Source organism: Panthera uncia, chromosome A2, assembly GCF_023721935.1.
Source record: "Panthera uncia isolate 11264 chromosome A2, Puncia_PCG_1.0, whole genome shotgun sequence".
NCBI classification, from domain to species: domain Eukaryota; kingdom Metazoa; phylum Chordata; class Mammalia; order Carnivora; family Felidae; genus Panthera; species Panthera uncia.
Genome location: NC_064816.1, coordinates 158,109,439 through 158,132,765, shown reverse-complemented (window position 1 = coordinate 158,132,765; position 23,327 = coordinate 158,109,439). Strand labels below are relative to the sequence as shown.

At 40.4% G+C, this 23,327-nt stretch overlaps 1 protein-coding gene across 15 annotated transcripts in view; it reads left to right on the top strand.

Annotated features, from left to right (window-relative positions):
• The window catches only part of KMT2C (lysine methyltransferase 2C), a 284,617-nt gene that overhangs the window by 18,694 nt on the left and 242,596 nt on the right, over positions 1-23,327 (top strand). Inside the window, exons 1-2 of one of the 15 annotated variants that reach the window (XM_049643088.1) lie at positions 6,817-13,358; positions 15,813-15,903. The exons of 13 other annotated variants lie outside the window; for them this stretch is intronic. Coding sequence is in view for 1 of the 2 variants with exons in the window: in XM_049643086.1 (XP_049499043.1) it covers positions 13,348-13,358 (11 nt within the window). In the remaining variant the exon portion in view is untranslated. Of the gene's footprint in view, positions 1-6,816; positions 13,359-15,812; positions 15,904-23,327 lie in introns of those variants that run through there. One more of the 15 variants, XM_049643086.1, reaches the window with a different exon arrangement.

The following is a 23,327-nucleotide window of genomic DNA, read 5'->3' as shown; positions in this document are numbered from 1 at the left end:
TAAATATCGAGGAGTTAACTTATTTCATAGTGTTAAGGAAAAATGGTTGAAGATTTTGAGAGTCACAGATAAACATGTTACATAAATTCAAAGTGGTTCTATTTCTTTACCATCACACCTTTCATATCTTCATTTAACTTCTACTGCTTTTCTTCCTTAATATTTAAAAAAATGTTTATTTATTTATTGAGAGAGACGAACACATGTGCAAGCCAGGGAGGGGGGTAGAGAGAATCCAAAGCAGGCCCTGCGCTGTAAGCATAGAACCCTACCCGGGGCTCAGTCTCAAGAACTGTGAGATCACGACCTGAGCTGAAATTGAGAGTCTGATGCTCAGCCGACTGAGCCACCCAAGCACCCTGCTCCCTTAATATTTATATTGGCAGCTACCGAGGAGCAGCTCCCTGCTTCTACGAAGTACCTGACTTCACTGTGCTTCTGTTTTCTGTAGCTTGCTTTTGTAGGTGATAGTTAGGATTGTAGGGGAAGTTGTGGGGGAAGTGAAGAGAACCATGAGGGGGATGAGGGGGAGTGATAAGTTAATTAAAGCCAATGGTACTTGATTAGTCTTTCTGCTGCTGGCAAGATTCCATTACATAGAATAAGCCATCCTGTAGCATCTTTGTTTTTGCTTCAAAACCAAAACGATTAAGTGAAGGAAGTCTGTTAATTGATGATAATAGAAATGATTTCTCCAAATATAGTTATTTTTGTCAAATCTTAGTAGTTTTGACTTTTTTTTTTTAGTAGTTTTGACTTTTGACAAAGTTTTGTGTGTCCATACATTTTCTAAAAGACTTTTATAAATTTAATTAGAATAAAAATCTTGGAGGGGAGCCTAGGTGATGCAGTAGGTGAAGCATCTGACTTGGGCTTGGGACATGATCTCCTGATTCGTGAGTTCGAATCCCATGTTGGGCTCACTGCTGTCAGCACGGAGCCCACTTGGGATCCTGCCTACCCCCCACCCCCCCCGCCCCTCCCCTGCCCTCACATAGTTCTCTCAAAAATAAAAAAAAAACATTCAAAAAAGAATAAAAATCTTAGAATTGAAATGGGTAGAATTCTATTCATGTTTGAAACCTATTTTGTTACAGTGGAAATAAAAACTAGAAACTGTTTTGCATTGTGTCTTCTAAAAGCATTTAAAATAATTTCACAGTTCATTATATATGATTTATTGGAATGACATTGTTGGACTTTGTTATAATAAAAGAATAGACATATTTTTCAGTTGTTTGCTTCTGACCAAAAAACTTGTGTTTCTCTGCAGTCTGTCTGTCTGCACACAAGTATTGGTCATGAAGTCAGCATCTTTGTAGAAGGGCTGTTTTCTTGGTTATGGTTTAAATCTTTACTCTGTCAATTTTATTCTGAATTTTAGCAGAATTAGGTAACATTTTAGACTTGGAGAATAGTATTTGAAAGATGATGATCTATAATCTGAGTTGGTAAGATTTTATAGGATACTAGACCTGAAAAAATAAATTTGTTGGCCTGGCCTGTGTGGAAACAAAGTCACATACTTGGCTGCCATTCACCCTGCTAACCCCTCACTCCCATTGACAGTGTTTATAATATTTGTTTATTTGAAAATAAGGGTTTTTTGGTAACCAAGACTACTGTTAAATCATCATTGAAGCTAGTTTATTAGTTTATTAGAACAACCGAAGTGGACTACAGTTACATAATGTTTCTTTTTATTTGTTCGGTGCCAGGACTCGTAAACACTTGGCCGGCTTCATAGAGGATTCGAAAGTTTGAGAAGGAAAAGTGGAATCGTTTGTTTATCAAGCAGGAGGGTAATTGTCCGTAATTACAGATGCTTGTTTTGAGGTTTGGAAAGGGTGGTTTAAAAAAAAAAAAAAAAAAAGCCACACATATATTTAAAAAAAAAAGATAAACATCTATAAATAAAAAGAGGAAAAAATTTGGCAAAAATGGTTGCACCGTCTTAAGTAGAATTGTCTTAGCAAAAATTCCTTTGTTAAATGGGGAAAAAAAGGCTGTGAGTTGAGAGTGAGACCTGGGTGGGAAATTTTTGGTAGACACTGAAGACCATTTTAGGTGGTTAATATTTCCGTTTTGACCTCATTCTAGAGATGCTAGAGGAGAAAGGATTTGGAGACTTACCGATAGGGTTAATATAAGGTCTTAACCGTTTTGACGCAAGATGACACGAGACGTGTTTGTTTCCCTTTGTTTTATATTCTTCCTCCCCACAAAATTCATTAAATAATGCAGAGTAATAAAATGGACTCGGTTTGCTTGAAATCAAGCGGCCCAGGGGAGAGTTCCTGTAAACGGCGAGCAGAGAGTTAACTTGGAGGGCTTTCTGTTGGGCGTCTGTAGCCAGGTTCCCGATCTGGGCCTTGGAGAAATCCATCCCACCTTTTTGCGGCGCCTGCTACGCACGGATCTACTTTCTCCGCTCGCGCTGTTTCCTCCACCTCCTTCCCCTCCTCTTCTCCCGTAGGCTCGGCTCGGCTGGGCTCGGCTCGGAGCGTGGGTCTGTGCCCATGTGTGGTGGTGGGTGTGTGTGGCCGCAGGTCTCAGAGCCGCAGGACAAGTTGCAGGAAAGAGTGTGACGCTCGATTGTTGCGTCCTGAACGCGCTGTGGCGGGGTCGGTCGGCGCGGCCCCGATGGGGGCCGCGGGGCCTGCCTGCTGGGTCGAGCTGTCGGAGGGGGATGGGGCCGCTCCTAGGGTTCCTATCGAGTGGCATTGGACCTGGCAGGGTAATATGGCTGGCTGATCGGTGATCGGGGCCTGGCAGCAGCTTTCGGAAGACGGTGGAGGGACAGAAATGTAAAATGACAGCAAAAAGGGCCAGAACCCCCAATGCCCTAAGGGTGGAAACTTTTCGTTTCTTTTCGGAGAGGATCGTAGTTTTGCCTCTGATTCCGGAGGAGGGCTTGGCTTGGCTTCTTACGCGTGAAAATAAACAAAGACAAAAGCTAAAAGAAGTGGTGTAATTCTGTTTTGTGTGTAACTGTATCAAAGCATTAAATGTGATGGCACTGGACATTGAGATGAATATTTTCATTGCGGAATCCAGTTTAGGTTTGTAAATCAGGACACAACACACAAGACATAAAAGTTCTATATTCTAGTTGATAGAAGAGTAATGGCAATAGCTTTGCCTTCTTGGTTCTGAAGATTGTTCACTTAGTTTCTTAAGTCGGTTTGTTAGTTACTCTAGAATAATTAAGCCTTTTGATTCCAATTCTGTATAAATTGTGTGTGTGTGTGTGTACATAAGACTAGACAAAGCTCTAACATTTTTAAATGGTAATATGAATTTAACACATTTTGAGATATTTATATAATTTGAAAATGCTATGAGAAAACATTTTGACTCAAGTATTTCATTCCTAGTTTGAGGATTTTCAATGTATTTCTTCATGTGTGTTTAATTCCCAGTTAGAAAAGGAAAAAAAAAAAAAAGAAGTAGTAAAATCCTTACTTTTGTAACTAGCATATTAACATCTCTCTTTTGGTACTCTGCTAGAATTTAATTACAAGAAATTTTAAAGAGAGCCAAACTATTACGTAGCTAAAGTGTTTTAGGGAACTTGTTTTAAGCTGGGAGAAAACCGGTTTGATGAATTAAATACATACTCTCTTTTTTTTTTCAGTAAAACTGTGATAGTAAAGGGTTAACTTCATTATGTTCACAACTAAGCTCATATTACCTATTACTTACATTACCTTACTTATTCTAAGATACTTCATATTTAAATATAGCATTTAATGTATTTAACATTTAATCTCAGGTGGCATTAGTTATGTTTTTTCTTACAGAACCTTGTAGTATATGTTAAGTGGGATAAACTACTTCTAGAATAATTTTTATTATATATTGAAGGAGCAGTTTCTAATTTACAAATAGAAATCTTTTTTTTTTTTTTTTTTTTTTTTTAAACCAAGGGCGGGAAGTCCTGCTTGGCCATTTTTCTAAAGGTTAAATAATAATGAAATAAGTGTTTTATTTTCTGTAAGGACAGTTGATTTGGAAACACTGTATTCTAACAAGATAAATTTGAATTTTAACTTTTTGATATTGTATACTTTAGAATAAACAGTTACTGCTTCTAATGTAAGGTGTCATCCTTGTTAAAAAATCATTATTCTTGTTGCAGAGTTTTTTTATGCACGTTTTTAACATTTAGACCTATGAAAAGTGTAAAATAAAAGGCCAACGTGATATAATGTCTTCTTTCTAAGCTACCTAATGCCTTAGTGAAGAGCACTGAACCATTTTTTCCTTTGATTCATTTTAATGACAAGAAAAATGTAATTTCCTTAAGATGTCAAAATATGCGATAGCTTCTTATATTTTGGGTTGGGAGGAGTTTGGTAAATTATTTGTTAATGTTTCTTAGCCTTACATTGCTTAGATAATGGAAAAATGGGTCTGTGACTTGACTGAAATGTGACATGTGCATCTTGTGGGCCACTGTGGCCATTTGGCTCCTAATGGAGAAGTGGACCCAAACCTGTTTTTCCTGAGAACAGCTGCACAAATTCGTGGTGTTTAACTTGTGGTGCTGACACACTACAATGTTAAAGAAGATGTGGTCGTTATGTGAGGCTTCCACACAGTGTAATTTGTATTTGGAGGAGTAATTCCCAGTTAGTTTTTAGATGCTTTCTATCGAGGAAAAACTTGTGTTTCTTGCAACAAAACGCTGTAAACCGTAATGCTGCAGGCCTCCCTTTCAGCTGCCTTCTCCCTATAGAAAGAAGCCACCACCTACATAAACAGGAAAAAAAAACCACCTTTTTTAATCTTTAAATCTTTAAGGTTTTCCTATTGCCATTTTTGATATCACTTGAATCTCCCTTTATAGGTTAAAATTGGGCATGTTTCTCCTAGAATTTGGTCTTACCTCTGTATTTGGTCCTGCTACCAATCTATTATTTTATCGTTTTGCACCAACATTTTTTGTTTTAAGTAAATTATCTGTTTTGAATAGTAATAAATAAGTTGTTCCCTTTTGTATCTTGAGTTACATATATAAACATTAAGAAACGTCTTTTCCGTTTCAGGTCTCTGACAGATCAGAAAACTAAATGAGATAAATTTTGTAGTACTTAAAATATTTCTTATGAAGGGCACATAGGAAAAGGCAATGAAAACTGAAGTAAATTTAGGTCTGGTGAATTTGAAATGCTCTTGTGTGTGCTGCTAACAGCAATAAAATCTAAAGCAATCTAGAAAAAAGGTGTTAAAGGCACATTTCTGTATTTTTGGTAAAATAAATACTAAAATTGAGAAACTGCATATATGGAAGATTTTGGCTTGGTTTAAAGTACTGGGAATTAAATTTAAGTTACATTTTACTTAGATATGGAGTGATGGTCCAATAATTTTGATGATAGTAATATGTACATCCTGGAGCTTGACTTGTTTATCTATTAATACCTATAAAGATTTTTTTTTATTTAAAAAAAAATGTTTTTAGTTTTGAGAGAGAGAGATGGAGTGCGAGCGAGGGAGGGGCAGAGAGAGAGAGAGGGAGACACAGAATCCAAAGCAGGCGCCAGGCTCTGAGCCGTCAGCACAGAGCCTGACGCGGGGCTTGAACCCATGAACCGTGAGATCATGACCTGAGCCAAAGTTGGACGCCCGACCGACTGAGCCACCCAGGCGACCCTAAAGATAGTTTTAAAGGCTCAGAAATTATTTAACCTGGCACCTAGGAGTATTAGGGAAAAAAGGAAGTTTTATATATTATGAGGAAAAATTTAGGCAGGATGTGTTGCTCATTGTGTTTTTCATGAGAAGATCAGTATTCTTTGAGAGTTTTTCTTACATCCATTAAAATTTTTTTACAAAGTAATATAAGTGTATAGTTGAAAGAAGTCAGGAGGGCCTGGGTGGCTCACTTGGTTAAATGTTCACCTCTTAGTTTCAGCTCGGGTTGTGATCTCAGGGTTCATGAGTTCGAGCCCGGCAGCCGGCTCTGTGCGACAGCACACAGCCTGCTTGGGATTCTCTGTCTCCCTCTCATTCTCTCTCTCTCCCACTCTCTAAAAAAAATTTGATAAGTACTAAAAAAAAAAAAAAAAAAGGGAAGAAGTCAGACTAGAATGCTTATAATAAAGGTCAAAAACCCTTGTGCCACTCCCCAAAGGAAAATTTTAAATTGTTTCTTTGTGTGGTATTATTGTGTCTGAGAAGCTTATTTTATGATATATCAATTTCAGATTGATTTCTTCTTTGATGAATACAGATTTGGCTCCTTTGCATCTACTTTCTCAATACATACTCTTATCTTTGCAATGTATGTGATATAATAGACTTTTCTTCGTGTTAAGATGGGTTGACCATCCTACTTTCCCAAGTAGTAAAATTGAGGCTATTACTACTGTCACTTTTCACCTTTTTCTCCCCCTTTTAAGCCCCTGTATCTGTGATTTCTACTTTGGCATTGTCAAGGTTGAGAACATCTATATTCTGTATTCCTTTATACTTTGCCTATGATTTGTTTTTAATAGTTGAAAATCAATGAATAGTGTCTAATTGTGATGATTTAAATATCATTCCTAGTAGAGGCAAGAATATGATATACGTGGGGCGCCTGGGTGGCGCAGTCGGTTAAGCGTCCGACTTCAGCCAGGTCACGATCTCGCGGTCCGTGAGTTCGAGCCCCGCGTCAGGCTCTGGGCTGATGGCTCGGAGCCTGGAGCCTGTTTCTGATTCTGTGTCTCCCTCGCTCTCTGCCCCTCCCCGGTTCATGCTCTGTCTCTCTCTGTCCTAAAAATAAATAAAAAACGTTGAAAAAAAAAATTAAAAAAAAAAAAAAAGAATATGATATACATTTTTTTGTATTGTTTCTTGGTTTTTGAGTTGATTCTGGCCTTTTTTCTTAATCTGTCACTATTTTTTCTGCCATGTTTTCAGCTTTACCAGCTGTTTATTTTTAATCACTCTTATTTTATAGATGAGAGTACTTTTCTCCCTGAGGAAAGGTTTTCCTAGTCCTCTTTCTTCATTTTGGACTAGACGTCATCTAGACATGTTGCATGTTGCTCAGTGTTAACTGGACCTTTATTCTTTCTTAAGTGACTTCCTTGTTTTAATGCAGTGAATCCATCACATAAATTTCTAGGAAATTTCTAGGAAAGAATATGTAGGAGATAATTTTTTTTTTAATCCTGGCATATCTGAAAAACTCTTTGTTAACCCTTATAGTTGAGTGGTATTATTTTATTCAAGCCAAAATAAGTTGCAAACTATTTCCCCTCAGAGCTTTTGAAGACATTGCTCAGAGATATTCTAGTATCCATTGTTGCTGCTGAGGAGAAGTCTGATACATTGTGATTCTTGTTCCTTTCTGAGTAATGTGTTTTGTCATTCTCCATGGAAACTCCTTAGAGCTCTGTTTGTCCTTTCTAAATTGAAATTGCTCAGGGATACCTGGCTGGCTCAGCTAGTGGAATGTGCAGCTCTTGGTCTTGGGGTTGTGAGTTTGACCCCCATGTTGGATGTAGTGATAACTTAAAAATAAAATCTTTAGGGGTACCTGGGTGGCTCAGTTGGTTGAGCATCTGACTTAGGCTCAGGTCATGATCTCGTGGTTTGTGAGTTCGAGCCCCACGTTGGGCTCTGTGCCGTTGGGCTCTGTGCGGACAGCTCAGAGCCTGGAGCCTGCTTCAGATTCTGTGTCCCCCTCCCTCTCCGCCCCACCCCTGCTTGTGCTCTGTGGCTCTCTGTCTTTCAAAAGTGAATAAACAAAAAAAAAAAATTAAAAAAGGATAAAAAATAAAATAAAATCTTTAAAAAATAAGTTGAAATCTGTAAAAGATGTCTACATGTGTTTTTTTCCATTATTAAACTATAACGACTAATGTTTTGTAGTTCTTGGAAATACTCTTATTACTTTAATTATCTCTTCATTTTCCTTCTGTAACTTCTTTTAAATTTTATTTATTTTTTAATGCAGGTATAATTAGTGTGCAGTGTTATGTTAGTTTCAGGTGTTCTGTGTAATAATTCAACAGTTATGTACATTACTCAGTGCTCATCATGATAAGTGTGCTTTTAATCCCCTATTTCACCTGTGCCTCTCACATGCTTCCACTCTAGGGGTTTGTTCTCAATATTTAAGAGTGTGCTTTTGTTGTTGTTGTTGTTGTTTGTTTGTCTCTTTCTTCTTTGTTTCGTTTCTTAAATTGCACATATGAGTGAAATTGTATGGTATTTGTCTTTCTCTGGTTTATTTCACTTAGCATAATATCCTGTAGATCCATCCATGTTGCAAATGGCAAGAGTTCATTTTTTTTTTTTTAATGGACTAATAATGTTCTCTTGTATTTATGTGCCACATCTTATCTGTTTTTTGATGGGTGGACACTGGGGTTGTTTTCATATCATGGCTAATTGTCAGTAATGCTGCAATAAACGTTGAGCATATATCATTTCAAATTAGTGTTTTTTTTGTTTTCTTTGGGTAAATATCCAGACAATAATGGAATTATGGAATCATATGGTAATTTCATTTTTAATTTTTTTGAGGAACCTCTGTAGTGTTTTCCCCAGTGGCTGCACCAGTTTGCATTCCATGCCCACCAACAGTGCTTGAGGGTTCCTCAACATTTGTTGACTTTTCTGGTTTTGATTTTAGACATTCTGACAGTTGTGGAGTGATACGTCTTTGTGGTTTTGATTTGCAGTTCTCTGATGATGAGTGATGTTGAGTATCTTTTCATGTGTCTGTCGGCCATCTCTATGTCTTCTTTGGAAAAATATCTATTCGTATCTTCTGCCCATTGTTAAATTGGATCTATTTGTGTTTATTTTGGTCTTGAGTTGTGTAAGTTCTTTATATATTTTGGACATTAACCCTTTATCAAATATATCATTTGTGAATACCTTCTCCCATTTTGTGGGTTGTCTTTTTGTTTTATTAATGGCTTTTTTCACTGTGCAAACACTTCATATTTTGGTGTAGTCCCAATTGTTTCTTTTGCTTTGGTTTCCCTTGCTTCAGGAGACATGTCTAGAAAATTTTTCTATGGCTAATATCAAATAAATTATTGCCTAAGTTATCTTCTAGGAATTTTATGGTTTTAGGTCTCACATTTAGGTCTCATCCATTTTGAGTTTATTTCTGTATATGGTATAAGAAAGTGGTCCAGTTTCATTCTTTTGCATGTAGCTGTCCAGTTTTCCCAATAGCATTTGTTGAGGAGACTGTTTTCCATTGTATATTCTTGCCTCCTTACATGGATTGATTGACCATATAGTTGTGGGTTTACTTCTGGGTTTTCTATTCTGTTCTGTTGATCACTGTGTCTGTTTTTGTGCCAGTACCATACTGTTTTGATTACTACAGCTTTGTAGTGTATCTTGAAGTCTGAGATTATGATATCCCCAGTCTTGTTCTTTTTCAGTATTGTTTTGGCTCTTTGGGGTCTTTTGTGGTTCCATATGAATTTTAGGATTGTTCCAGTTCTGTGAAAACTGCTATTGTTAATTTGATAGGGATTTATTGCATTAACCCTATAGTTTGCTTTGGGTGGTATGGACATTTTAACAGTATTTGTTCTTCCAGTCCGTCAGCCAGCATAGAATATCTTTCCATTTGTGTCATCTTTAATTTCTTTCATTAGTGTTCTACAGTTTTTGGTGTACAGGTCTTTTGCCTTCTTGGTCAAGTTTATTCCTAGCTATTTTATTATTTTTGGTGCAATTGTAATGGGATTCTTTTTATAATTTCGCTTTCTGCTGATTATTAGAGTATAGAAGTGCAACAGATTCCTGTATGTTGACTTTGTATCCTGTGACTTTACTGAATCCATTTATCAGTTCTAGTAGTGTTTTGCTCGGATCTTTAGGGATATGTGTATATAGTATCATGCTGTGTGCAAATAGTGAAAGTTTTACTTCTTCCTTACCAATTTGGATACCTTTATTTTCTTTCTATAACTCCTTTTAGTTGGTTGTTGGACTTCCTGAATTAGCTCCTGCCCCCTTCCCCCATCCTGTTGTCTCTTTGTTCTGTCCTTGTGGGTATTTCCTCTGTTCTTAGACTTCAATTTTAGTTTGGCAGTCATATCTTAAATCTTCAGGAATTCTCTCTCCCTGTACCCCAATACCAGCCATTCTTTTCTCATTTTATGGGTTCATAATCTTCTTGGATCTCTTTGAAATGTTTTTATTTTTAATTTTTGTTTTTTTTAAAGGGGGAATTCTTTTTTTATTTTTTTTTTTAACATTTACTTATATTTGAGACAGAGAGAGAGAGACATAGCATGAGCAGGGGAGGGGCAGAGAGAGACGGAGACACAGAATCTGAAACAGGCTCCAGGCTCTGAGCTGCCAGCACAGAGCCCATTGTGGGGCCTGAACCCACCAACTGTGAGATCATGACCTGAGCCCAAGTCAGATACTCAACTGATTGAGCCACTCAGGTGCCCAAGAATTCTTTTGTTTTTAAATGTTTGTTTATCTTGAGAGAGAGAGACAGAGAGAGAGAGAACACACACAAGCAGGGGAGGGGCAGAGAGAGGGAGAGGGAATCCATAGCAGGCTCAGCCCTGTCAGCACAGAGCCCGACTAGGGGCTTGATCCCATGAACTGTGAGATCTGGACCTGAGCCAAAAGCAAGACTTGGACGACTTGGATGCTTAAGTGCCTGAGCCACCCAGGCACTCCTAGGGTGACTTTTGTTTTTATCTTGATCTCATTTATATTGTAGGCTTTTTCTCAAATAGCTGCCGATTCCTGGTATCACTGCGATTTAAGAGTTAGTGCAAGAGCTTGCTATGAGACCTTGTCATCATTAATTAATGACAGGCTTTACTTCAGGGTGAAGCTGGTAATTCTGCTTTTGTGTTCTGACATTTAGGAGTCCACTGTTTTACCCCCAAGTGCCAACCCCCATGCTAGGTCACTAGTCACTTCTCCCCAGCCCATGATTTCTTTTCTTTAGAAAAGACATCTCCTTTTTTTAAGCAATATTTCTTTTTCTCGACGTGTTTTCAACTGCTGTTTAAATAATCTTGTATGAAAGGGAGATGAGTGTGTATAGTTGATCTGCTGTTTGAACCAGAGACTTTTTCTTTAGCTCTTAAACTGGACTAGACCAAAAACTAACAGGTATTCAGATACTTACTTATACAGTGTTTCAGAATGTGCTAGGTTGTAGAAGTATTCTAGGAGCTTGAAGTTGCATGCGAGGCTCTTTAGGAAAGAGAGTACCCACTGTGTGTGGGCTTTTTACAACATTTGGAGGATTAGGAAAGGTGTCACAAAAAACTCACGCATGTGATACACGCTGGTAAAAATACTCAGCTGGGGAGAGCATGACTTAAGTGAAAGGCCCCCTTCCCCTCTTCTTCAGCCCCATATTTCAGAGATAATTACTGGTAAGTCTCTTTTGTGTCCTCCTTGACTTCTGTGCAAATGTGTTTCTCTTTGTCCATAATGTGCTCATGTTCAGTTTTACACAGTTGGATCATTTGGCGTGTATTGCTTTGTGATTTGCTTTGGTCACCGGACAGTGTAGTTTTGGACATTTTTCTGTTTTAGCATGTACACATCTCTCTCTCTCTCTCTCTCTCTCTCTCTCTCTCTCTCTCCAAAGGCTGCATAATATTCATCAGCCATTATGAATCAAGTGCTTGCTTTATTGCAAGGCATATTCTAGATTCTGGGGATTCAGTAGTAAACAAGAGAGACCAAGCCCTGGCCTTCATGGACAAAATTCAATGGTGAGAGGTACAAAATAAATGCATTCCTTGTCATGAACTTCAGACCGTGGAAAATGCTATAAAGAAAATACATTATAGTAATGGTATTGACAGTATCTGCTGATGTTGCTGGGAGAACATGAGGTGTGTTGCCAGGGGTAGTCAGGAAGGTCTCCCTGCAGTAAGGACACTGAAATAGACCCAAATGATGCAGAGGCAGTTGGGCGAAAATTTAGGAAGAATAGGGTTCATTGTGAAGGCTCTTAGACGAGGATGAGTGTTCATACTCAAGGGACCCTCTTGCCTCCTGAAGTAAAAGGCTGATGTTATGGGACAGTGAGAAGTGAACTTAGAGGAGATCACGTCTGATAGGTAAGCAGGGGTCTGGTCGTACAGTGCCCTGCATGCCGCGGTGAGGAGCAGGGTTTTGTTCTCAGTGCAGTGGAAGCTTCGGGAGGATTTTAAATGGGGGCTGGGGGGGACCATTAAGGCTGTTGGAGTAATCTTGGCAGGAAGGGCTTAGAGTCTGCTGGTGGTCGAGGAGAAGAGTGATTAGGTTTTTTTGTGTGTTTTGAAAGCTATTTGGATAAGATCTGCTAAAGGATTTGATGAGAGAGAGTGAGAAAAAGAATTTAAGTTGTCTTCTAGGTTTTTGGCTTCGGCAGCTTGGGCAGACAGTATTGTCATGTCATTAGAGAGCCTTGTGGAGAAACAGGTTTTAAACTAGATTGGAGGTACCCTAATTTATTTAGCCATTCCTTTATTGAGGGTCATTTTGTTGATCTCTAGTTTTACTGCTATCTTTGTACTCGTAGTGGACATCCTTGTATATTTATACTTGTGGGTATAATCTAGAAGATAAATTCCTAGAGGTAAAGTTCTCTGATCGACGAGTGCATATGTTTTGGGGTGCCTGGGTGGCTCAGTTGATTAAGCATCTGACTCTTCATTTCAGCTCAGGTCATGATCCCACGGTGCTGAGCTCGATCCCCATGTGGGGCTCTGTGCTGAGCTTGGATCCTGCTTGTGATTCTCTCTCCTTTTCCCTCTGACTCTCCCCAGTGGGTGCACGGGCGTGCATGCTTGCAGTTCTCTCCCTCCCTACCTCCCTCTCAAAAAAAAAAAAAAAAAAAAAAAAAAAAAAAAAAAAAAGTGCATGTTTCAAGTAGATAACTGACCAAATGCACTCCAAAAATGAGGTATTGACTTACAGTCCCACGACAGAGCAGGCGTTTTCTCCAACCGCATATGCAGAGCAGGGCATACATTTCCGAAAGTAGAAGAGAGAGTTCTAGTAGAATTGTTTCTTTACTATGTCAGTTCAGCACTCTGTTCCAAGAATGAAAACCAGCACTTGTCCTGTCTCTTTCGGTGGTCCCTGAAGCCCCTAACACGCTTCTAGCCGTAGTCTCCTCGCCCTTCCAGCTTTAGGAAGCCCTTCGTCATCGTTGTGGCGATGATCGACAGTAAAGACTGTTGCTCGTTTAATGTGTGCCAGGCACTTTCTGAAGTGCTTCGCGTGAGCTGTGTTAATTTATTTAATCCTCGCAACAGTCTATAAAGTAAATACTATTATTATCTCCATTTTTTTTTCAGTTGAGAAAACTGAAAATTGTCTTTTCGTTTGATCTTTTTCCGCCAGAGGATGTCTTTCTGGTAAGTTTGGCACTCTCGCTTGGATATCTTTTGTCAGTTCTTATGAGTCAGAACCCAAATGTAAAATAAGTGGCCAGAAGGAAAGGCACCGGTGGAGTAAGTGTGTTGCAGACCGCATTCAGTGTGGGTGAGAGCTCTGCTCACTGGCTGATGATGTTTGCAGAGTGTTGGATTTTGGTAGACAGAACTGCCTGGGTTCAGACTCTACACTTCTAACTTAGTAGCTGCTTGAGTGTGGCTGATCATTGATCTTTTTGTAGCTCAGTCTCATCAACTTTAAATATATTTTTTGATGTTTGTTTATTTTTGAGAGGGAGGGAGGGAGAGAGAGAGAGAACGAACGGGAGAGAACAAGCGAGGGAGGGGCAGAGAGAGGGAGACACAGAATCCAAAGCAGGATCCAGGCTCTGAGCTGTCAGCACAGCACAGAGCATGATGCAGGGCTCAAACTCAGGAACTGTGAGATCATGACCTGACCTGAAGTCAGATGTTTAACCAGCTGAGCCACCCAGGCACCCCTATGTATAAAATTTTAAAAGTCCTAAACCTCACTAGTGTTTTAATGAGTCATGTCGAGTGGGATATGTATGTATCAAGCTTTTATGTTTTTGCTACATGACATTACTTTGTGGCTATTTAAATGTGTATGTCTTGCGATTGAATTAAATTGAGTATATATTGCCACTAGCATTTCTTCTTTTCCAACTGTCCACCTGTATTCTGTATCAGTACCTTTTGGCTTCAGATAACAAAAATCTTTTTTTTTAATGTTTTTTTTTTTTTAATGTTTATTTATTTTTGAGACAGAGAGAGACAGAGCATGAATGGGGGGAGGGGCAGAGAGAGAGGGAGACACAGAATCGGAAGCAGGCTCCAGGCTCTGAGCCATCAGCCCAGAGCCCGACGCGGGGCTCGAACTCAGGAACCGTGAGATCGTGACCTGAGCTGAAGTCGGATGCTCAACTGACTGAGCCACCCAGGCGCCCCAACAAAAATCTTAATTTAAAATGACTTAAACAATGAATAAAATTTTACCTTACAGGACCACGAGTCCAAATGTAATTAAGTAGCTCAGGAAATTATCAAGGACCCAGATGCTTTCCCTTTTCCTGTTGTTTTATTATTTTTTTAAGCTTATTTATTTGTTTGAGAGACAGTGTGAGCAGGGGAGGGTGGGGGGGCCGGGGCGGGGTAGGTTGAATCCCAAGCAGGCTCCGTGCTGTCCGTGCAGAACCTGACACTGGTGTTATGCTAAGTGAAATAAGTCATACAGAGAAAGACAGATACCATATGTTTTCACTCTTATGTGCATCCTGAGAACTTAACAGAAGACCATGGGGGAGGGGAAGGAAAAAAAAAAAAGGGAGGGAGGGAGCCAAAACATAGGAGACTCTTAAAAACTGAGAATAAACTGAGGGTTGATTGGGGGGGGGGGGGTGGGAGGGAGGGGAGGGTGGGTGATAGGTGTTGAGGAGGGCACCTGTTGGGATGAGCACTGGGTGTTGTATGGAAACCAATTTGACAATGAATTTCATATTGAAGAAAAAAAAAAACAAAAACCTGACACTGGGGTCCATCTCATGAACCGTGAGATCCTGACCTGAGCCAAAATCAAGAGTCAGACGCCTAACCCACAGAGCCACCCCAGTACCCCTCCATTTTCCTGTTTTTTAATCTTCAGCTTGTTTTGATGGCTGCTGGAGTAATTCATTTAAATAATTATTTAGCATCTATAGTGTACCAGGCAGTAATCTTAAGTAAGTATATCTTTACTTATCTAAAGTAAGTAAGTATATAAGGAAGTATACTTATCATGATGAGCACTGAGCGATGTATTGAATTGTTGAATCACTATGTTGTACCCTTGAAACTAACATAACACTGTATGTTAGCTGTACTGGACTTAAAACACCTAATGAAAAAGTATGGGAAGTATAGCAGCGAGCAAAACAGACCATGTTTGTGGCCCTCAGGGGGCTTACCTTTTGGTGGGGGCAAAGGAGGGGATAAACAAGTAGGTAAAATGAATAGTGTGTTACAAGATGGTAAGTGTTCAGGAGAATAATGGAGTAATAAACGAAGCAATAAAAGTAACTCAAGTAATAAGTGGGCTAGGCTGAGTTGGGTTACTTTAAATGGACTGAGCAGGGAGGGCTTCAGTGAGGCGTGTGTGCTCATCTCAGATGGTCAGAGTGCAAGGGCAGGTGTGTGGGGGAAAAGCACGTCAGAGGGAGTAGTGAGTGCACAGGCCCTGAGGCAGGAGGGTGCTGGCACGGTCCAGGAAGGGGGAGGAGAGCCAGAGGAGGAACCGAGCCACAGAGGGAGAGAGAAGGAGTGAGTCAGATGGTACGGGGCCTTGTAGACCATTGTGAGATCTGTTTGGCTTTTATTCTGCCTGAGATAAGATACCTTTGGGGGTTTGGGGCAGAGGACTGACCTTATCTGTGACTCGAGGAGGTTCATGCTGGCTGCTGTGTCGCGAAGAGAATGAAGGGGATAAAGGTTGAAGCAGGCATGGCCGTCACGAGAGCACTGCAGCAGCCGGGTGAGAGATGATTTGGAAAACGATAGGAGACAGAAAAGTGATTCTGCATGTTTTGAAGGTAGAGCTGAAAGGGTCTGTTGAGGAGTTAGATGTGGATGTGAGAGGAAGAGGGGAGCCAGAGTTCACACATCCAGTAGTCCCATGGCCACAGCCAGTGAAGACGAAGTCTGTCTGTTCATGCACCGCTCTTTTATTTAGAACAAAAATCTACCTGGAAGCCCTCAGCAGAATTTTCCTCAGATTCTGTGGCTGTGACTGGTCATGTACTCCTGTCAAAGGTATGGGTGAGTCCAGGAAAGCAAAACCCTTTTCCTTTCAAGGCCTTGTAAAGGGAGATGGTCTCTGACAGCAAGAACCAGTGGTGAGGGGGAGTGGCTGTTGGGTAACCATTAGTGACTTGTCATTGCCCATTTTTCTGTTGAGGTGCTCATCCTTTGTTTGTTTGTTTTTTTTGTAATACTCTTCGTGTTAAGAAAATACACACTTACTACAATAGATTCTAAATATTTCTCTTTTTTAGAAAATCTTATTTATTTATTTTGAGAGGGAGAATGTGAGCAGGGAAGGGGCAGAGAGAGAGAGAGAGAGAGAGAGAGAGAGAGAGAGAGAGAGAGAATCCCAAGCAAGGCTCTGCGCTGACAGATCTGGGGGCTGGAACCCATGAACCGTGTTGTGACTGTGATCTGAACCCAAATCAAGAGTCGGTCGCTTAACCGACTGAGCCACCCAGGTACCCTTAGATTCTAAACCTTTCCAAGCCATATATTTTAATGAGATTTTTAATCTGAGATCAGTTTTCTAATTTTGAAATAAACGGAGTCTTTCAAAGTTATAAGTAGGGGTAGGTGGATGCAGAATCTGATGCATAATTTATAGTTTTTCCTACTCTGGGTGTGTCATTTTAATCCAAATACTGGCTGGTTGTTCTTTATAAAACTATCATAGTGGTATTGTAAGGGACAGCGGGGGTGGGGGTGGGAAAACCCAAAGCACCCCAACTCCTCTGTACCTCTGGATCTCTCTGTGCCCCTACAGATGTGCAATTTATCAGAGGCACATTCTTCAGTAGGGTTTCCTTTTCTGTTTCTTCCTGCTTGTCTCTTTAGTAGCTAGTAACTATTCTGGCTCTTCCTCTCTCCCTCTCTCTCTTCACCAACGAGACTGATTACTGGGTTATTTGTAACAAGAAATGTCTGTTTTATTGTACGATTAATTGTTCATCCTTCAGTTTCAAGATGGGAGGCATTGTAGCTTTAAATCTGTGAGCGTGTTCTTTCTCATCAGACCTGGCAGATTTTGAGCTCTAACTCCACTGCTTATCAGCTGGCGGCCCGGAGCGCTTAGGCGCACAGCCCCCTGTCATGTGGTGCTGGGGACACCGCTCACATAAAATACAGCACGGATGCTGCTTCTTGGACTTGTACAGTTTGGTGGTTCTGATTGGCTTTAGGCAAGTGAATTAAACCCTCAGCTTTCAGTGAGATAAGGCATGCCAGATTGCTAAGATTGCTAAACACGGTGCCTTTAAGTGCTCATTGTTGCCATTACCAGAAACTGACTAGTGAGCTGCAAGTGGGGAAGTATCGTAGAAGGTATATTTCAAAACGCTGTATTTCCCCCCCTCCGACTACACACTTCGTTGTCCCAGACAAAATTGCGGGTATATGAGTTTGGGCCATTGCCACACTTATGCAGGTGTTCTGAGACCTTCCCAATTTTCAGTCGTATTGACGATACAGATAGGATTGTGGGAGCACAGACAGGTGACATACGTTTACATTTTTTTTGCGGGGTAATTTAGGCATGGTTGAGAGAGAATTCAGTGGAGGCCAGTAAAATACATATTTAGTTCTCTGTTTACAGAGTGTTCACTTTAATATACTTTTGTAGGATATTAGAAGAATTTCTAAATTCCAGGTTCTGTATTTGAAAGCAGCAGATTCTCTAAGGAAGTCAGTCACCCTGTTTAGTTTCTGTACCATAACGCAAATAGAATTGCCACACCGTCAGAGCAGTTGTTGGGTGTCTACTGTGTTAGGTCTCAACGTAAGTACACATTCACCGTGTCTTTTTTTTTGTGAGGAATACTTCTTATTGGAAGGTTTAAGTGGAGATTTACAAGGAAAATCAGTTTCGTGTGCATTGTATACAGTGTATTCTTTCTGATCAGGATTTGCCTAGAGGAGGGGCGTCTGGATGGCTCAGTCGGTTAAGCATCTGACTTCAGCTCAGGAGGTCATGATCTCACAGTTTGTGAGTTCCAGCCCCGCATCAGGCTCTATGCTGACAGCTCAGAGCCTGGAGTCTGCTTCGGATTCTGGGTCTTATTCTCGCTCTCTGCCCCTCCCCCACTTGTGCTCTGTCTCTCTGTGTCTCTCAAAAATAAATAAATATGTAAAAAAAAAATTAGAAAAGAAAGATTTGTCTAGAGGAATGTTTCTTCAGGAGGTGCAGAGGGGAATATAATGATAAGCAAGATCGTTTTCTTTTTAAGGAAATTATGTCTCAGAGCAAGAGAAAATTACCTACATCATTCCTTATATTAGCTCTGTATTATAATTTGACTTATAAACTCATAGTTTTAGATTTATAGGGTGGTTACTAACTACCTCTCACTGTGCACATGTGGAAAGACTACATGGTAACATGAATATATTTGCTGAGAAGTATAGGAGTTAGGTGTTAGCAGGTGCCCAGACAGAAGGAACAGCTTAAGGATAGGTGGCACAGAACTGGGAAATTGCTAGGCCTATTTGTCGTGTTTAGTGTTAATAAAAATACAATATGCTGTATGTTACAGCTTCCACATGGAACTAAACCATAACTAATGGTATAATTGTGGCTCTAAAGCAGTTGTCTCCAAGCTTATATTTGAATTACTCTCCCTATTATTAAGAATTTTAGGGGTGCCTGGGTGGCTCAGTTGGTTGAACATCTGACTCTTGATTTTGGCTCAGATCTGATCCCAGGGGCCCGTGTCGGGCTCCATGCCGAGTGTGGAGCCTGCTTGGGATCCTCTCCTCTCCTCCCCCCTCCCTCCCGTCTCCCCCTCGCCCCTGCTTGTGCTCTCTCAAAAATGAAATGAAATGAAATAAAATCTCTCTTTCAAATTATTAAAAAAAACAAAACATTGAATCTATAGCCTCAGCATTTATATCCTTTTTTTTTTTTTTTAAAGTAGGCTCTACACCTAACATGGGGCTTGAACTCAGACCCTGAGATCAAGAGTTGAGTGCTCTACTCACTGAGCCATCCAGGCCACCCCATTTTTCTTTTTTGAAATAAGTTGTGTACATCTATTACAATCAGTCCATACATTAAGTAGTAGGAAAGCTAAATTTTATATTCCCTATAAGTTCTAGCATTTTTAGGCCTCTGATTAGGACATGTAAGTGTTTTGTGTTTATTCCACTTTGGAGACCATTAGTCTAGAAGACTATGTTATAAAGAAGCTTCATAGTGTTAATTTTCCTCCTTTGAGTGTTAAGTGTAGTATGTCCTATAGAAGAATGGGATAGAATGATAGGTGAGTGGGATCTTTGAATACTGAAGAGGCCATTGGAGAAATCTTAGCACTGACCAAATAGAGTTTGAAATCTGGGTCTGCTTGTCTGTGAAGGTTATACATGAATATTCACATTGACTAACGTTTCTCTAGTATCCACAGTGTGCCGGGTACTCTTCTAAGCATTTTCACCTATATTACTTATTCCACAACTATTTACTGATGAAGAATCCAGTTTGTTGATTTATATAAGTGAAAAAGCCAGAACTTTTTCAGGTTTCTAACTCAAAGCTCTTTGTTTTTCCCTTCATGTTACAGCTCTTGTGAAGAGCTTTAAAACCTAGTTACAGAGGTAGGAAAAACATACATGCCACAGAATGTGAAGGAGATTCTTGGTTCCTGAGAATAGTGACTATGTTACTTGAGTTATGGCTCAGTCTTGTACACCTGGCAAAGCACATATAGCAGGTGTTTAATAAATATTTGTTAAGCATTCAGGGGCTCTTAGTATCAAGCAGCATGGGATTTTAAGACCTTAGAAACTTGGATTTGAGTCTCAGCTCTTCTGCTTCCTAATTGTATGACTGGCCAGTGACTTAATCTCTCTGCACCCAAGTTTCCTTAGTTAAAAGAGGTGGGGATTTTCATCTCTGGGTTGTTCTGAGAATTAAGTGGTAATGTATATAGGGTGCCTAACTCACAGGGTCTGATAATTGGCCCCTCAGTTGCTACAATGACTTTTTACCCCAATAAGAGAATTCTGTACATCAGCCTGTTCTATGCTTTGTAACTGTTAGTTCTCTCAGCTCCAGGGATGTGTGTAATTCACAACAGTGCTCCCCTCCAGTGTCTACCTCTTCCAGTTCCTTTGTGGAGCTGGTAGAAATTAAAAATCTTATTTTAACAACATTGTATATTGTTTTGTTTCAAATGAAAAATAGTAAGATAAAATGTGGCATTTGTGGTCAGAGTATGGTCAGCTCTCATGTCTAGGATATTCAGTTACGTCATTTAATTTGATAGCATTTTGTTAGGTTTTTAAATACACACCAACACGAAGAAGGTGGACATATCTATAATACCACTATTTTTACATAATTCTTTCTGGCATAAAAAAAATTCCATGTACATGTCTAGGAAACTTATTTATTTAAAAAAATGTAAAGGTTGGGGCGCCTGGGTGGCTCAGTCGGTTGGGTGTCCGACTTCGGCTCAGGTCATGATCTCACGGTCTGTGGGTTCGAGCCCCGCGTCGGGCTCTGTGCTGACAGCTCAGAGCCTGGAGCCTGTTTCAGATTCTGTGTCTCCCTCTCTCTCTGCCCCTCCCCTGTTCATGCTCTGTCTCTCTCTGTCTCAAAAATAAATAAACGTTAAAAAATTTTTTTTTTTTTTAAAATGTAAAGGCAATTTAAATATTATACACTAGAAGCCGCTTCTGTTAGTTCAGGCTCTCATAACAAAATATCACAGCCTGGGGGGCCTACACAACAGAACCTTTCTACTTCCTCACCATTCTGGAGGCTGTGCAAGTCCAAGGTGAAGGTACCAGCAGGTCTCGTTTCTTCTGAGACCTCTCTCCGTGGCTTGCAGACGGCTGCCATCTCACTGTGTCCTCACATGCTCCTCCCTCTGTGTGTGCCTGTGTCCCAGTCTACAAAGGCACCAGCCGTTTGGGATTAGGGTCCAACCTAACCATCCCATTTTAACTTAACTACCTCTTTAAAGGCCCTCTTTCCAAATACAGTCACGTTCTGAGGTACTGGGAGTTAAGACTCCAATGTAAGAATTTGGAGGTGGAGGGCAATTCAGCCTCTAACACCGCTCTACCCTGAAACCACTAATACCTCTTTTATTTATACATTTCCAGAAAAATTTTCTGTCTTTATATCTGTGGGCATGTGAATTTATATGATTATGGGTTATTAAATTAGTTTCTTTGAAGTCCATGTGAACAGTACACGGCAGCAAAGAATTACCGTAGGGTTGTATTAGGTTGGAGAAATGAGCTTGTTATGGAAGCAGACATGATCTGTTACGAGTGCGTGGGTCGCATGTGTGTGTATGTGTGTACGTACCAATGTATTAAAGCCTCTTCAGTATAAATTTTGTATTTGTCTTGGGTCCCTGATGCACTAAAACCTTTTCTGTGTTGTGTGACAGTCCCTGAATTTATTTACTTGGTACTCATTGACTGTTTTGTGAGGTTGTATGTATGTTGGCATTGGAAGCACAGGTGGTTCCTGACTTCGATGGTTTGACTTAAGATGGTTCCATTTACAATAGTTCCACGTAGGATTGCTTGACTTTCTGGTGGCACGAAAGCAATATGCGTGCAGTAGAAGCCATACTTTGAATTTTGAACTTGGGTCTTTCCCTAGGCTGGTAGCTGTGGTGTGACGCTCTCGGTAAAGTCTGGTGAGGCTTTCAGCAGCAGCACCCAGGCCACAGCAGCCAGCCCGCCCCGTGACCAGGAGGGTCAGGAACCGTCAGTAACTGTGCCTGTACCATCTTTCCTTCCGGTTTTCACTTTCAGTGCAGCGTTTAATAAATGATACGAGCTGTTTGGCATTTTATTGTACAATGGGCTACGTGTTAGATGATGTTGCCCAGTTGTAAGCTAACATAAGTGCTTTGAGTGTGTTTAAGGTAGGCCAGGCTAATAAGCTACGATGTTTGACAGCTTAGTTGTATTAAACACATTTTTTGACTTACAGTATTTTCAACTCATGGTGTGTAACCTGCTAGTTAGAGAAGATTTGAATGGAGAATAAGAGAAGATCCTTGCCAAAAATTCTAAAGTTGGGTGAAGGGGCAGGAGTAGAGATCCATTTGGAGATGTGTCTGAGTACTGAGCTGGAGAAGGAGCCCACTGCCCTCTGAGGCTTACGTGAAGCTTTCCTGGGAGAAAGGAAGGTAACACTTCAACTGAAGCTTGCAGGGACTGTCCTAACCTATTTTAGGCAGAGGGAAAAAAGCACATGTAAAGGCACAGAATTTTGAGGGAGGAGATAAAAGGTTAAATATGATGGGGCTGTCTGAGTGGCTCAGTCAGTTAAGCATCCGACTTTGGCTCAGGTCATGATCTCCGGTCCATGAGTTCGAGCCCCATGTTGGGCTCTCTGCTGACAGCTCGGAGCCTGGAGCCTGCTTCGGATTCTGTGTCTGCCTCTCTCTCTGCCGCTCCCCTGCTTGTGCTCTCTTGTTCTCTCTGTCTCTCTCTCTCTCTCTCTCTTTCTCTTTCAAAAGTAAACATTAAAAAATTAATTAAAAGGTTAAATATGATGAAAGTGTAACACGTAGAGGAGTGACAGCAAATGAGGCTAAAACTGGTTGGCGTAAGTTGCATCGTGGAGGGTCTTTTATGCTCTAGTAAGAGGTTTGTCTTTCTGTAAGACTCAGTATGTGACCATTGAGAGATTAAAAAAGGATAATGCTGTCATATTTGCAAGAAAAAAATATCTGGCGTTAGTATGAGGGATAAATGGAGGGAGCTTAGAAGTTGTTGAGTGTCGGCAGGTGTGAGAGGAACGAGTACCTGAGATAGTTTTGTGGATGAAGAAGAGGTAACTGGTTGAAAAGAGGTTTCAGAGGTAGGATAAATAGGTTGTTTAGGAGGAGGAGAAAGCTGAAATGATTTAAATTTCTAGGTGGATGGAACAAACTGGGTACACACGGTGAGGACAGATTCAGTTTGGGATCTGTCGAATTTAGCAAGCCTGTATTCCATTCAGGTGAAGATGGTCTCGGGGGGTTTGGATGTGTGGGTGGTGGGTGTGGACTGGAGAGCTGGGAGACTGTGTAAAGGTGGACACTGAGGGAAGAAGAACCTGTCTAGAGGAGAGGGGGCTTTGGAACTGTATTCCAGGGAGCAGTAGTAGTTCCACAGAGGGTCAGAAGGAAACACTGTAGAGGCCGAGGG